The sequence below is a fragment of the Pongo abelii genome, chromosome 19, assembly GCF_028885655.2.
Source record: "Pongo abelii isolate AG06213 chromosome 19, NHGRI_mPonAbe1-v2.0_pri, whole genome shotgun sequence".
Lineage (NCBI taxonomy): Eukaryota > Metazoa > Chordata > Mammalia > Primates > Hominidae > Pongo > Pongo abelii.
The window spans coordinates 44,557,530-44,572,535 of record NC_072004.2 but is presented as its reverse complement, the minus strand read 5'-3'; the positions used below and the strand labels follow the sequence as shown (position 1 = coordinate 44,572,535).

At 37.9% G+C, this 15,006-nt stretch overlaps 1 protein-coding gene across 1 annotated transcript in view; it reads right to left on the bottom strand.

The window, feature by feature from the left end:
• Positions 1-643: 643 nt before the first annotated feature.
• Positions 644-15,006, bottom strand: part of CPD (carboxypeptidase D) — an 86,993-nt gene continuing 72,630 nt past the window's right edge. Inside the window, exons 15-21 of the mRNA XM_024234874.3 lie at positions 13,899-14,030; positions 13,013-13,108; positions 12,838-12,902; positions 8,004-8,135; positions 7,262-7,447; positions 6,855-6,954; positions 644-4,742 (exon numbers count right to left, since the gene is read on the bottom strand). Coding sequence (XP_024090642.1) covers positions 4,516-4,742; positions 6,855-6,954; positions 7,262-7,447; positions 8,004-8,135; positions 12,838-12,902; positions 13,013-13,108; positions 13,899-14,030 — 938 coding nt within the window. The 3' untranslated portion in view covers positions 644-4,515. The remainder of the gene's footprint in view (positions 4,743-6,854; positions 6,955-7,261; positions 7,448-8,003; positions 8,136-12,837; positions 12,903-13,012; positions 13,109-13,898; positions 14,031-15,006) is intronic.

The following is a 15,006-nucleotide window of genomic DNA, read 5'->3' as shown; positions in this document are numbered from 1 at the left end:
TTGGTCCAACTCCAAAGTCCATGCTCAAACCTCTATGCTTTATTTCCTTTACAGCAGAGACTTTTAGATGAACCAATCACTATTGAAATATAACTTATTTCCATTTCTATTTCTCTGGTCTGGACTATGAGTACTTTATCAGCAGAGTCTGTTTCTCATATAACTTTGCTTTCCCAATTCCTATTAGGGTAGAAGTAACACATTGTTGCTAAGTGAAAACGGGATATTGAATTCATCCTTGCTGTGCCTAAAAGTGCCGGGACACATTATTCTAACTGGGCCTCACCTGGAAAAAGGACCAAATTTTTAACGAACAAGTTTAAAATGGGTACATAAAAACCTTTCAATGACCAGTTTTGTGTTGTTATTGTGAAATGATTGAACATATATAACAATCTAGCTGAGCTACAAACAGAAAACTGTGGCTACTATATAATGTGATTTCAGAAACAAAGCTTTCTTTTGAGTCAATTCATAAATACAGAAACATCCCATAGGTGATACCCTGTATTCTGATCCTGGTACTATTTTTCCACTAGCACAAGCAGAAAAACTAAATAATTTTCAAACTGGACCTATAACTTCTTCTGGCATATTGCATCTGAAAAAAGATTATGAGACAAAACACAAAGAAAGACAAACATCGTAAAATAACTTTTATACAGGATTAGTAGATCTGTTTACATATAAAAAACAGAAAGGACCTCATTACAGTTAGATTTCACATAAATTACACATTGACTTTTAAAAACTACTATTCAACTTCATTTAAAGTCCTTTTAAAAATTTCATTTTGAAGGCACAGTGCATGAAATAAACCAAAGACTGAAGCACTTGAGATGAATGGGTGTTGGGCACCTCATATAAACAGCTGTAGATTGCTCTAGAACTGGGAGTATCACTTGGAAAAACTGGAGAGGTGAAAAGCTGATTTTTAATCTGAGCATACAAAAATACTATTATGTCATACCTCCAGAAAATCTGTAGCATGGCCAGCATAGAAGGTAGTTAGTACACTCATGTTATGCCATTTATAAAAATAATAATCATACATATTTACATAATTTATATCCAACTGCCTGAAAATGGTAACCTACTTGCAAATTTCATAATGTACTCTGTCAAATCAAAATCAACCAGGACAATATTCTGAAAATCAAGTGGCATCATTAACAAATTATTGCTAAAAATAGGATAATGGGTATTGAGAGAGATTTCTTCATGAACTAGAAATCCAAGTTCAGTTGACATTAATCAAAGACCCAAATCATCCCCCCAAAATTTTAGCTAAAACAAATCAGAAACCCAAAGAGTTACCAAAAAAGTTGCTACAGAAAATCACTGAACATCAATCATAGTGGAATTTTTGGTAATAACAATAAAGCAAAAATATATTGGAAATGCTGAGTTGTCACTGTTAAAACAATTCCACCAGAAAACCATAATGTAGGGCACTATTACAGAATTCATTGCCAAGAAGCTTTTCATACAGCAGGGACAATACCTGGCACAAGTGCATTTCTGGCAACAACAAGATAAAACTATTTAATGTTGAGAATAAATGGAAATGAAGGAGCAGGTCATGGTTACTGAGTAACCTGGTGTTAGCTCAAACACAATAAGCTCAGACATAAACACTACCTTTTATTTATTTGTCAACTCATAATTAGTTTTAAATTCAATAGTCATTAATTCAGCAAATCCCATTCAAGTAAAAGTTACCAAAGATTAAGCAATCAATCACACTGGGCCAAATATACAATATGTTTCCTTTCTGGAAGATGACAAAGTCCCAAAGCAAATCCCTTCAATGAGCATTGCAAGCATTCCTCAACTGGATAGGATCCCACTCACTACCCAAGTGTTCAGCAAAATGCATCAAAACCAAAGGGTCTTTCTTTCTGAAATGACTTGGGCACATCTTACTGAACTACATAAGCAATACAAGTACATGTACACAGGCAGACACTTTGAACATTACCTACTCAATCACTTTGCTTTTATTAAGGAGCTGGGAAGGAAGAAGGCTTACAAACTGATCACCAGGACAAAGCCCATGCCTTGTGAGTAAAGAAAGGCACAACTCAAATTTAGGCAAATTTCTTAATACTATGATACTTACTTGCCTCCGTAACTCCAAGGAAACGGAAAGTCTCTCGGAGAAACACTGAAGAAATGCATTCCCCATCCCATATGGCTTCAATGCCTTAAGCGGTTAATATGTTCTAATATTAGATTAGATCCGCAAATAAAAGACAGGGCAGGGCTGAGAATATAGTCTTAGTAGTCAGGTATCCTGTACATTCACACTTCTAGGTAACACAAGCTGGGAAAGTCTTGTTTTCCAGCTAAATGCGTTATTTAAAAGTTCATTGAAGATCAAGATTTATAGCAGAATTTGGTTTTTCTTTCAGGAAATATTACTAAAATAACTATGTATATGTTCGTTTCTTTAAAAATTTTACACATGCTTAAAAGGCATGGCATCCAGCCACTGAGATGTACAGTTAAAGACATATTTGATCCAAGAGAGAAGTAAATGTAAAAGGTATCCTCTAGTGAAGACCAATGATAACAAAGCAAAGCCTGTCACATTAACTTTGTTTCATTTGCTGTAATGTCCCAAGCAGGGGCAGCCACTCTTAGGCCCCTTGTTGGTTTCCTGACTGTACTCTTAAAAATAAAGCTGAAAAAGAGCAATACACCACCATCCTTATAGAAAACATAAAGATTATTAGAAGAAATTAAATCATATATACTTCACTAACTATTAGCATCCCACAAGCTCTGTTCCATGTATGAGGTGGCAGAATTTACAGTTGCTAATACCAGAATACCAGAATGGCTTAACCTTGAACCACGGATTTATCACAGATACTTATTAACAAATGACATGACCTCATTATTCTCGCTAAACAAAATCTTCTTTTATAAAGCCACTTTGAATGCATTCCTCACAAAACCTGGTTGAACGACCTAGGTAGGTGGTAAACCACTCCACCTGAAGGCTTTGGGATAACTGATACATTAATGGATATAGAATACAATTTGAGAAGATGAGAGCAAGTTTTTTGATCCCCTGATTTAGTATAAGTTCAGCAGCAACTTGGTCATTAAAACATTCAAAGGTATTAAACCGTTAGATCATTGGTAAGATGCATACTTATAAAAAGCATCATTTCCATTGCATGATAAGACAGACACAATAAAATGCAAATCTTTCAGGTCTTTGCCTGATTGGCAGTGAAGATGACACTTTCACACCACAGTGTTTTATCACTCAGCAGTCATAGTTTACATTTTTTTTCAAGGGAGGAAGATACTTAAAAGCTTTCGACTGAACTTTTAGCAAAATTGGTTGATCAAAAAGAGACTGTCAAATGAAACATTAGGACAAAGAACCAAATCACTCCCAGAGCCCTATGTGAACAAGACTGGCCAACTGATTTCAATAATAGTATGCTATTACAGGGTATAGGCTTGGGCTAGAGCATAAATATATATATTTTGTGTTCAAATACAGGTTAAGAATGTGCAAGTAGGTCTCTTCCACATTTCTAGATATTTTCAGTAGAATTCAGATCTTGTAGATGGCTGGGTCATCTGAAAACCATGTGTGCAACATAGAAAAAGGTTTCAATTTAGGCAATATTAAAGAATCAGGCATTCCTAGAATAAGCTAGTGATTCACAGATATAAGCAGCAGCACCTGTGGGTTTTTACCAAGTTCAAAGATAGGCAACATGAGTTTTAGCTTTTGCTAGATCTCTCTCTCAGCTTCATTCAAGTGGGCATTTAGACCTTTCACAACAAAGTTAGTAAGTTCTCCCTTAAAATGGGCTATTTAGAAGTTTGCTAAACCTTAACAGAGGTAGTGAAATCCTGCTTACAGCGTAGTCTACCAGTTCCGATCTAGCCTTGGAACAGGTAGAAAGCCAAATGCAGAAGCCCATTTATTCATTTCCTACTGTTATATGTGTTTAAAAATCAGTTCAACCTCCATTAAACCTGAATAAGAGAAACTCCAGCTATTTAACAACTAGAGAAAAGTACTCCTCAGTAGGTTGAAAAAACCTTGAGTTTTTAAAGCTTTATGTCGATTCTGACTGCTGTCCCTGCCTTAATGTTTCTGGATTCTTTTGGCCATTTAAAACAAAGAAAAATACTAAAGCCACTAGTAAACACCTGATGTGCAAAATACAACATCCTCTAGTTGGCTTTATGCCATTATTACATAAACTCCAAATAGCTCATCTTAAATTAAAAAGAAAAAGTGGCTGTCCCATCTCTGCTGCATAAATAGAAATCAGATTTTTTTTTTAAAGGTTAAGAGTACTTTAAGGAAGGGAAGTTCAAAACTGCCAGTGAAATTCACAGAGAACACAAATTTAGCAATTTAACTTCCCAAAGCTCTTTGAAGAAGCAAGAGAGTCTCTCTTCTTAATGCAGTGTTCTCCCAAGAGGAACTGTAATTTTGCTTGGTACTTATGCTGGGAGATATGCAAAATGTGTTTTTCAATGTTTGCTAGAATATAATGTTTCCTCTTCAGTGTCTGTTTCATCCTGGAACTCATGGCTTAGGAGGGACTTCTTGGAGCCGGTAGACATCATGCGAATTTCATCTTCATACTCATCATGATGCTGCCTGAGCCGATGAAAGCCATCCTTGTGTCTATTAGACTTGATTGAGCAGATGCACCAAATAATGCAAGCTGTTAGGATCAATGCCGACATAGTAGCACCTGACAAACAAAAACCATCACGTGAGTGATATTATACTTTAAGGATATTAATAAGTAGCCGCTTACAATGGAACTTTTAATAATATATCCCTCATTTATTTTATTTCTATTTCATGCACTTAAGAACAACCTTTTATTATAATAGAAGCAGTATATGTACAATATACAAAGTTTAAAAATACAGATAAGCAAACTAACAAAAGCCAAAACCGAAAAACCTCCTATATTTACATTTCCATTGCCCAGAGATCATTTTTAATTATAAGATCTTTTGTGTGTGTGTGTAATCCTCCCACTTCAGCCTCCCGAGTAGTACCACAGGTGCACGCCACCACACCTGGCTAATTTTTTTAAATTTTTGCTAGAGATGGGGTTTTGCCATGTTTACCAGGCTAGTCTAGAACTCCTGACCTCAAGTGATCCACCTGCCTCGGCCTCCCAAAGTGCTAGGATTACAGGCGTGAGCCACCATGCCTGGCTTCAGATCTTTCTTTATGCATATGCATGTACATGTATTTTTTTCTTTTACTATAATGAAATTATACTGTGCCTACTGTTCTGCAACCTGCTTTTTATGACTTCTATTACACTTTTCCAGTAAACTTCATTTCATCCAAATCTTGTTTATTTTAAATTTGTACATGAGGTTATCAAAATAAAAGTGTTAGAAACTAAAAATAATGAAAACTAAGTTCACAATAGCTAATGGGTGACAGAGCCAGATTTAAACCATGGCTGAATTCTACCTCCTGTGTTTTTAACCACTAAGTTATTTATACTTTATCTGAGACAAGCTAAGAACTCTTTGAACACACCACACAGGATCTACGATTGGGCCATGTTTCCAATATACTACTTTCTCTCAACTAAGGGTCTCTCCCACAGGAACCCTGTGATAAAACTTGGTTATTCTGCCTCATCCACGTTGCACTTAGAAATAAACTAAGGCTGTTTGTATCAAATAGATACAGGATAACAGAGTATTCATTTTACCACATTTTTTTTCTTCCTAACCTTTCAGTAATCCAAGCAATGACGTGAATTAGTTCCAGCATAAACAAACATTTCCTCTTTCCTGGATCTTGAAAAAGCAGAACTAATATAAGTCAAAGTCCTAGGAACTTATGACTTTAATATAAAGCAAATCATTCATTCATTCAACAACTCTTCATTAAGACCCACTGCGTGCTAACCATTGTTCTAGGCTCGGAGGATGCAGGTAGATTCCTCGCTCTCTCAGAACTTATGTTTTAGTGGGAGAGATTGAATATAGACAAATAAATGAACAAATATATAATATAATATTAGTGACAAGTGCTATAACGAAAAAAAGCAGGATAGAGATAGTGACAGGGGTAGCTAGGGTGATCAGGGAAAGCCTCTCCGTGGAGGTGACGTTTGAGTATAGACCTGAAGAAAGAGAAGTGTTGGGAACAGGCCCCCCAAAATCTGGCCATAAACTGGCCCCAAAACTGGCCATAAACAAAATCTCTGCAGCACTGTGACATGTTCATGACGGCCATGACGTCCACACTAGAAGGTTGTGGGTTTACCGGAATGAGGGCAAGGAACACCTGGCCCGCCCAGGGTGGAAAACTGCTTAAAGGTGTTCTTAAACCACAAACAATAGCATGAGCGATCTGTGCCTTAAGGACATGCTCCTGCTGTAGATAACTAGCCCAACCCATCCCTTTATTTCGGCCCATCCCTTCATTTCCCATAAGGGATACTTTTAGCTAATCTAATATCTATAGAAACAATGCTAATGACTGGCTTGCTGTTAATAAACACCTGGGTAAATCTCTGTTGGAGGCTCTCAGCTCTGAAGGCTATGAGACCCCTGATTTCCCACTTCACACCTCTATATTTCTGTGTGTGTCTTTACTTCCTCTAGCACCGCTGGGTTAGGGTCTCCTTGATGGAGCTGGTCTTGGCAGAGAAAGGCAAGCCAGGAGAACATATGTGAGAACAGAGGTCCAGGAAAATCACATTTAGATAAGGAGACATTAGAAGACAAGTGATTAGTTTCAGGATTATGGAGGTGATCCACTCTCATATTGAAATGTCAAGATTGTTTTTAACTTTTACTACTAAAAATCAAAATGTCTTTACCTGATACAGTTACCACAAGCTCCCTTGGCAAACCAAATATCCGGTTATCTGTGTCAAAGACTATCACCACAGAACTAGCTGCATCATGATGCACAAAGACCTAGAAGGAGAAAGTGTAAGAATCATGACAAATTCTGCTTAAGGTGTACTGTATCCCTGCTATATTATTAGGGCCCATATAGCAAACTAAGGAGATGATGCATTGCCATCTAAAGTATACAAAATGCTAGAAAATTTTCCCTTTTGTTGGCAAGGGGTACAAGGATAACAAGATATCATAATCAAGAGGCAGTCACACTTTTAATTTCTTTATTCCCTTCAAGATTTCTAACTAGAGTTTCAAAATAAAACAGAAGTATTATTAAGAATAAAAATTTACATGATGCTACTTAATTTGAGTTTCTTACCTGTGAATGTTGTTGCTGGTACCCATCAGCGATGGCATTGATGTTATGGACACCTGGTGCTAAGAGTACATGGAAATAACCTCCCTCTTTTGGGTGTACCTTTATTCCTTCATTAAGTACAATGACTGCTTTAGAGATTGGCTTTCCAGTCTTATCTTTAACAAATCCATGAACTCCCTTGTGAACCTGAAAAAATGTTTAAAATATAAATTTATGTTGTCATAATGCCAGACATTGTAGAGGCACTAGCTTGAGGCATGACCAAAACCAACCAAACAAACAAAACAAAAACCACACACAAACAAGTATCAAACTCTGTATGGCCTGCTTCTCTTTCCTCCCTACTGACTCTGACCTTGTTTGCTATTCATTCAATGTTCAGAGTCACAGAGCTGGACATAAAAGAGAACTCTGATATTGTCATAGCCTAAAGCATTAGAACCCAATCTTCTAATGCCTTGAGTGATTTCCTTCCCACCATGGTATACTGACTCCAGTAACTGTGATATTCAAATTAAAGAACTTGCAGCATCTTGCAAGGTCAAATTACCTAAATTATAGCAGATTCCAGAGATGTGAATAAATGGCATCTATTTAGGAAACATAAAATGACCAAAACTCTTCTTTCTATATAAATTTAAAATAAATAATATACATTTTTGGTAAAAGACAATGTTTTGATAAAGTTTTTCACTGAACATATTCCTGGGAGTTTGCCTCTAGTTAAAAGGAAAAGACTCACCTCCACTAACATACTAAGAAGAGATCTCTTATTGTCTGCCCACAAGGAAGGGAGTTGTGCAGCACTAGGAAAGTAACAGCAGCTTGTGTATACTGTGATTTCCGGACAATGGCCATAGGTGACACTATAATCCTAGAATATAAAGTTCAAAATCAAATGTGGGAAAATTAATAAGTAAAAGAAAGAATGAGGCTTTGTAATACAACAAATGGAGTAAATGAAAAGAAAACGTAGCTGATGTAAACAAAGAAGATGTAAAGCATTTTATGACAAATATAAATAAACTTCTCTGTATTATAATCAATCACAAACTCTATGAGAGCCCTTGAGGACAGGGGCTATGTCGAATTCACTTTCCTATCTTCAGTGCTTCCCACAGTGCCTGGTAGTGCCAGGTAGATGGGGTTTATTTGGGTTTGCTGAAGAAATGAATGAATGAGTACATGCAGAAGAAGGTCAGCTTCCCTCAAAACCCAGAAACGTCACAGTTGTTCTTGAAGCTATGGAGATAATGATCATTAGCCCTCTCATACCCTCAACCTGGATCCCTGCTGGTGACAATATCCACTCCCTGCAATACGGCATTGATATTATCAAGGTATAGGAACTGCCTGTGCAGACAGGTTCAAAAACCCAACTTACCACCTTTTCCCAAAATCTCTTCTTTTTCCTAACTCAGTTAATGGTATTAACTCATTTTCTCACATAGCAATGAAACCTCTTGTATTTGACTTCTCTATCTCACTATCATCCATAATTTGCTGAATCTTGTCAATTCTACCTCTATAGAATCTCTAAAATGTCATCCTTTGACTCTACTCTCGTTGCCACTAGCATAACCTAGGCCCTCATTACTTTTTATCTAGACAATTCCAAACCAGTCTCCCTGTACCAGTCTCTCCTTCCTCCAAACTATCTTAACTGATTATTTAGAGATTAGTTTTCCCATAGCATAGCTCAGATCATGTCAATATTGTTACCCCTGCTCAAAACCTCATAGTTTCCCATTCTTATTTTAAAAAAGCATTCAAAGCAACAAGCACTCTTTCCATTCTTAGACTTCTGTGGCTCTACATTACACCCCATATTCTAACTAAATTAGACTTCTGCTATGTACTGCTTCCTCTTTCTGGAATGTTCTGCTTCACCATCTCTGCAGCCCAAATGCCATCTCCTCTACAGAGAAAAGGCTGTATCTCTGACTAGATATAATTTTTTGTGTCTTTAATTTCTCACGGCCTGTTGAGAGTTGCTCTCTTCTAGATCAAATCAATTAATTATGTAACACAGTTAATTCATACAATAGGCCAGGCAATATATTTTATTTATCACTAATATAGCAAAGTGCCTCCCAGTAGTAAGTTCTTAGTAAATAAAGGAGGGAAGACAGGCAGAAATGGGAATGAAGTCAATTTTCTGGTTGCACATGTGAATAAAATGATCAGCCAACTACCCATCTGCTAACAACTCCTGCCTAATTTGAAGTGGATGGACAATGAATTAAAATGCTGTCAGAAATTAAAGAAGACCTAAATAATGGATAGGAGGACAATATTGTAGAGATGTCAATACTACACAAAGTGATATACGGTTTTAACACAAACTCTAACAAAATTCCAACACCCTTTTTCTCAGAAAAAGAAAAGCCAAAGCTCAAATTCAAATGGAATGACAAGGGGCCCTGAATAGCCAAAACAATCTTTAAGAACAATAAAGTTGAAAGACTCACACGTTCCAATTTCACAATTTACTACAACAAACCTACATTAATCAAAACAGTGATACTGATGAAGCTGGAAACCATCATTCTGAGCAAACTATCGCAAGGACAAAAAACCAAACACTGCATGTTCTCACTCATAGGTGGGAATTGAACAATGAGAACACATGGACACAGGAAAGGAAACATCACACACCAGGTCCTGTTGTGGTGTGGGGGTAGCGGGGAGGGATAGCATTGGGAGATATACCTAATGTTAAATGACGAGTTGATGGGTGCAGCACACCAACATGGCACATGTATACATATGTAACAAACCTGCACATTGTGCACATGTACCCTAGAACTTAAAGTATAATAAAAAAATAAAAAATAAAAAATAAATAAATAAAAATAAATAATAAATAAATAAATAAAGGAAAACAACAACCAAAAAAAAAAAAAAAAAAAAAAAACAGTGATACTGGCATAAAGGCAAACATACAGACCAATGGAATAGAATTGAGAGTCCAGAAATAAATCCACACATCTATGGTAAACTCATTTTTGGGAAGGATACCAAAACCATTCCGTGAGGAAAGAATAGTCTTTCAACAAACAGTGCTGACACAACTGAATTTCTACATACAAACAAACGAAGTTGAACTCCTACTTCATACCATAAAAAATAAACTGCATCAATGACTGAAGTATGACAGCTTGATCCATAAAATTCTTTTTTTGAGACAGGGTCTTACTCTGTCGCCCAGACTCGAGTGCAGTGGCGAGATCTTGGCTCTTTGCAATCTCCCCAACCCAGGCTCAAGCAATTCTCCTGCCACAGCCTCCCGAGCAGCTGGGATTACAGGCGTGCAGCACTACAGCATGGCTAATGTTTGTATTTTTAGTATATGGGGTTTCAACATGTTAGCCAGGCTGGTCTTGAACTCCTGACATCAAATGATCCACCCACCTTGGCCTCCCAAAGTGCTCAGATTACAGGCCTGAGCCACCGTGCCCAGCCCATAAAACTCTTCAAAGAAAACACAAGCATAGGCCGCAGGGAGCAGGGAGGTGGGGAAGGGGTGGGGCCATGTACCCCACCCCATGTACCCCACCCCTCCCACTTATCCCACATCTGCTCTCCAAAAAAAAAAAAGAAAAGGAAAGAAAACATGGGGTGGGGTGGGGTGGGGTGGGGAGGGGCGGGGCAGGGCGGGGCATCTTCATGACCTTGGATTTAGCAACAGATCCTTAGCTAGGATAACAACTGCAAAAGCAGCAACAACAAAAACAGGTACATTGGATTTCATTACAATTAAAAACTCGTGTATCAAAGGACATAATCAAGAAATTTAAAAGGTAACCTAAAGAATAGGAGAAAATACTTGCAAATCATGTATCTGATAAGAATTTCCCATCTAGAATACACAGCATCCAGAATGGTTTTTGTTTGTTTGTTTATTTGTTTTTTTGAGACAGAGTTTTGTGTTTGTTGCCCAGCTGGAGTGCAACGGTGTAATCTCGGCTCACTGAAACCTCCGCCTCCCCAGTTTAAGCGATTCTCCTGCCTCAGCCTCGCAAGTAGCTGGGATTACAGGCGCCTGCCACCATGCCCAGCTAATTTTTTTTGTATTTTTAGTAGAGACAGGTTTCACCATGTTGGCCAGGCTGGTCTCAAACTCCTGACCTTAGGTGATCCTCCCGCCTCAGCCTCCCAAAGTGCTGGGATTATAGGCATGAGCCACCACCACGCTCAGCCTTTTATATTAACATATAAAGAATTCCAGCCTAGGCAACAAAGGGAATTCTGTCTCTACAAAGAATTAAAAATAATTGGTCCAGCATGGTGGTGCATGCGGGTGGTCTTGGCTACTCAGGAGGCTGAGGTGGGGGGATCACTTGGGCCTGGGAGGTTCAGGCTGCAATAAGCTGCGAAGGAGCCATAGCCACAGCACTCCAGCCTGAGCAACAAAGTGAGACTCTGTTTAAAAAAAAAAAACAAACGGAAAATAAGTGTTGGTGAGGAGAGGATATGGGAAAATTGGAAACCTCAAACATTGCTGGTAAGGAATGTAAAATGGTGCAGCTGCTGTGGAAAACAGTTTGGTGGTTCCTCAAAAGGTTAAACATAGAATTACAATATAACCAGGCAATTCCACTCCTAGGTATCTACCCCAAAGAAGTGACAGATACTTGTAATACCAATGTTCATGGCAGCATGGGGTTCAAACAGATACCTGCAATACCAATGTTCATGGCAACATCATTTGGAATAGCCAAAAAGTAGAAATCCAAGTGCCCATCAACACATGAATTAACAAACAAAATGTGGTATAAACATAAATAGAACATTATTCAGCCATAAAAATGAATGAAGTAATGATACATGCTCTAAAATGGATGAATCCTAAAACCATTTTGCCAAGTGAAAGGGTAAATATCGTATGATTCTACTTACATGAAATACCTAGAACAGGCAAATTCATAGAGACAGAAAGTAGACAGGGGCTCCAGGAGCCATGGGAGAGGGCAACAGGGAGTTATTGCTTAGTGGGTACAGAGTTTCTGTCTGGGGCAAATGAAGTTTTGGAAATAGATATGGTTTTTGGGGCACAATATTTAATTAATGTCACTAAACTGTACAATTAAAAATGGTTAAAATGGCCAAAAAAGTATTGTCAGGTTAATTTAAGGGCTAAACATATCAAGAAAGCCATGAGGCAGATGCCATTCACTTTACAATACCAGAAAAGTCACCTATTCTTGCACTCGATGGCTGATATTCATAAACTCCATTCTTTTTTTTCTTTTTTGATGGAATCTTGCTCTGTTGCCCAGGCTGGAGTGCAGTAGTGTGATCTCGGCTCGACTCACTGCAACCTCCGCCTCCCAGGTTCAAGCGATTCTCCTGACTCAAGCCTCCCAAGTAGCTGGGATTACAGGCGTCTGCCACCACACCCAGCTAATTTTTATATTTTTAGTAGAAATGGGGTTTCACCATGTTGGCCAGGCTGGTCTTGAACTCCCAAACTCAGATAATCCACCTGCCTTGGCCTCCCAAAGCACTGGGTTTACATGTACGGCATCGTGCCTGGCCATAATTCCATTCTAACCATGTTCTAGAAAGCATACCTTCATGCTGCCCAGGTGACTATGCCATTCTGCTCCACGCATTACTCCTCCTGGAATATTCTCATCTATAAAAGCATTAAGAGATGTGGAATCAAGAAGACCTTAAGGTGAAACTCCTTTCCCCACAAAAGCAACAATAACAACAGCAATAACAAAAGGTATGGAAAACACCTACCTGATTTATTTGGGCAACTGGGCTGACCCATGTGCATGGATGGATGATTATTTGCATAAAGAGATGCCAAATGCTTCAGAGTCTCTTTATTTTCCACTATAGAAAGAAAAATTTAGAAGTCAGTGGAGAAATCCAAATGATTTTTTTCCCCCAAGTTAACCTTCATGGATACAAGTCATCTTTTTCTCCTAATAAATTTTGCACTCCACTTAAGTATACTGTTACTATAATTAACCCTAAAAGGTTTTATTTAGCCCAAGATAATCACACGAAAAAGACAAACATCCTCCTTACATGAAAAGGTTCTAATGGTGAGTTTTCACAACAGACTGTCACACTAAAATACAAACTTGTTTTGGTATGTCTTACTGCATTTTGGGACAACTGTAGCCTAATAACAATATTCTTTGTAAGATGCACTGAAAACCACCCAAACTATCTCCATATAGTGCGACCCCACAGAGATTAAACTACCAACTATTTAACTCACCATAAGGTGCAATCACTTAGTCAAAGTTTAAAACAGGGGAGGACAAATCTGTACAGTTAGTATTTGGTTACATAGGAGTTTCATGAGGCAGAAACCGTGTCATACTCACTTTTATATTCTCAATATTTACAGACATAATAATTGCTCAGTAAATGCTTGTGGACAAAATGGAACAGATGGAACAAGATAGCTAGACTCAATAAAGCTGGGCTACCACTAGATCTGAGCTCTCCAAGTAACTGAACTGCTGATGTATGTACAATCTTCTTTGGTTGGTAATTTGCTCACAGTGTGCTCAAATGCTCACTATTTATAAAAATGTGGAAGGGACATTACTTAATTGGGATTTGCTACCTAAGCTTAAATAGTATATATATGAAATGACATTCTACATACCTGTCTGTACTGGCTTGTCATAAGGATATGTGACCAGCACGGAACCACCATCTAAGGCAACAGAAAGACTAAAGTCCTGTTTTTGAATCAAATTTTCAATGATGGCTTTAGTCTCAGGTTGGGAGGCATTATCTAAAAAAGAGAAAAGTCAAATATAAAATATCAAATTTTAAATCTTAGTATGAGTATCTAAGCAAATATTCTCTACTTGAATACAATCAAAATGCTAACTTAAAAATTTGTAGATAAATATTTTATTTCTCCATAAGCCACTATCTCAAGCAAGAAAGATACATTACAGAAGGTAGGTTAGTCTGAGTTTTATTATGTACTTCAGGATGTGTATATACTAATGACTCTAAGCAAGTTAAAGAAAAATCGTATTGAAAAAAACAAAAAGAATAAGCATATCCTGCTTTACAAAATAATTTAGGGAATATATAAATAACCTATCTGATATGGTTTGGCTGTATCCCCACCCAAATCTCAACTTGAATTGTATCTCCCAGAATTCCCACGTGTTGTGGGAGGTACCCAGTGGGAGGTGACTGAATCATGGGATGGGTCTTTCCCATGCTATTCTTGTGATAGTGAATAAGTCTCACAAGATCTGATGGGTTTACCAGGGGATTCCACTTTCACTTCTTTCTCATTCTCTCTTGCCACTGCCATGTAAGAAGTGCCTTTCATCCTCCGCTATGATTGTGAAACCTCCCTAGCCATGTGGGACTGTAAGTCCAATTAAATCTCCTTTTCTTCCCTGTCTCGAGTATGTCTTTATTAGCAGTGTGAAAACAGACTAATATAGTAAATTGGTACCAATAGAGTCGGGTGTTGCTGAAAAGATATCCAAAAATGTGGAAGCAACTTTGGAGCTGGGTAACAGGCAGAGGCTGGAACAGTTCGTAGGGCTCAGAAGAAGACAGAAAAATGTGGGAAAGTGTAGAACTTCCTAGAGACTTGTTGAATGGCTTTGACAAAAATGCTGATAGTGATATGACCAATAAGGTCCAGGCTGAGGTGGTCTCAGATGGAGATAATGAACTTGTTGGGAACTGGAGCAAAGATGATTCTTGTTATGTTTTAGCAAAGAGACTGGCAGCATTTT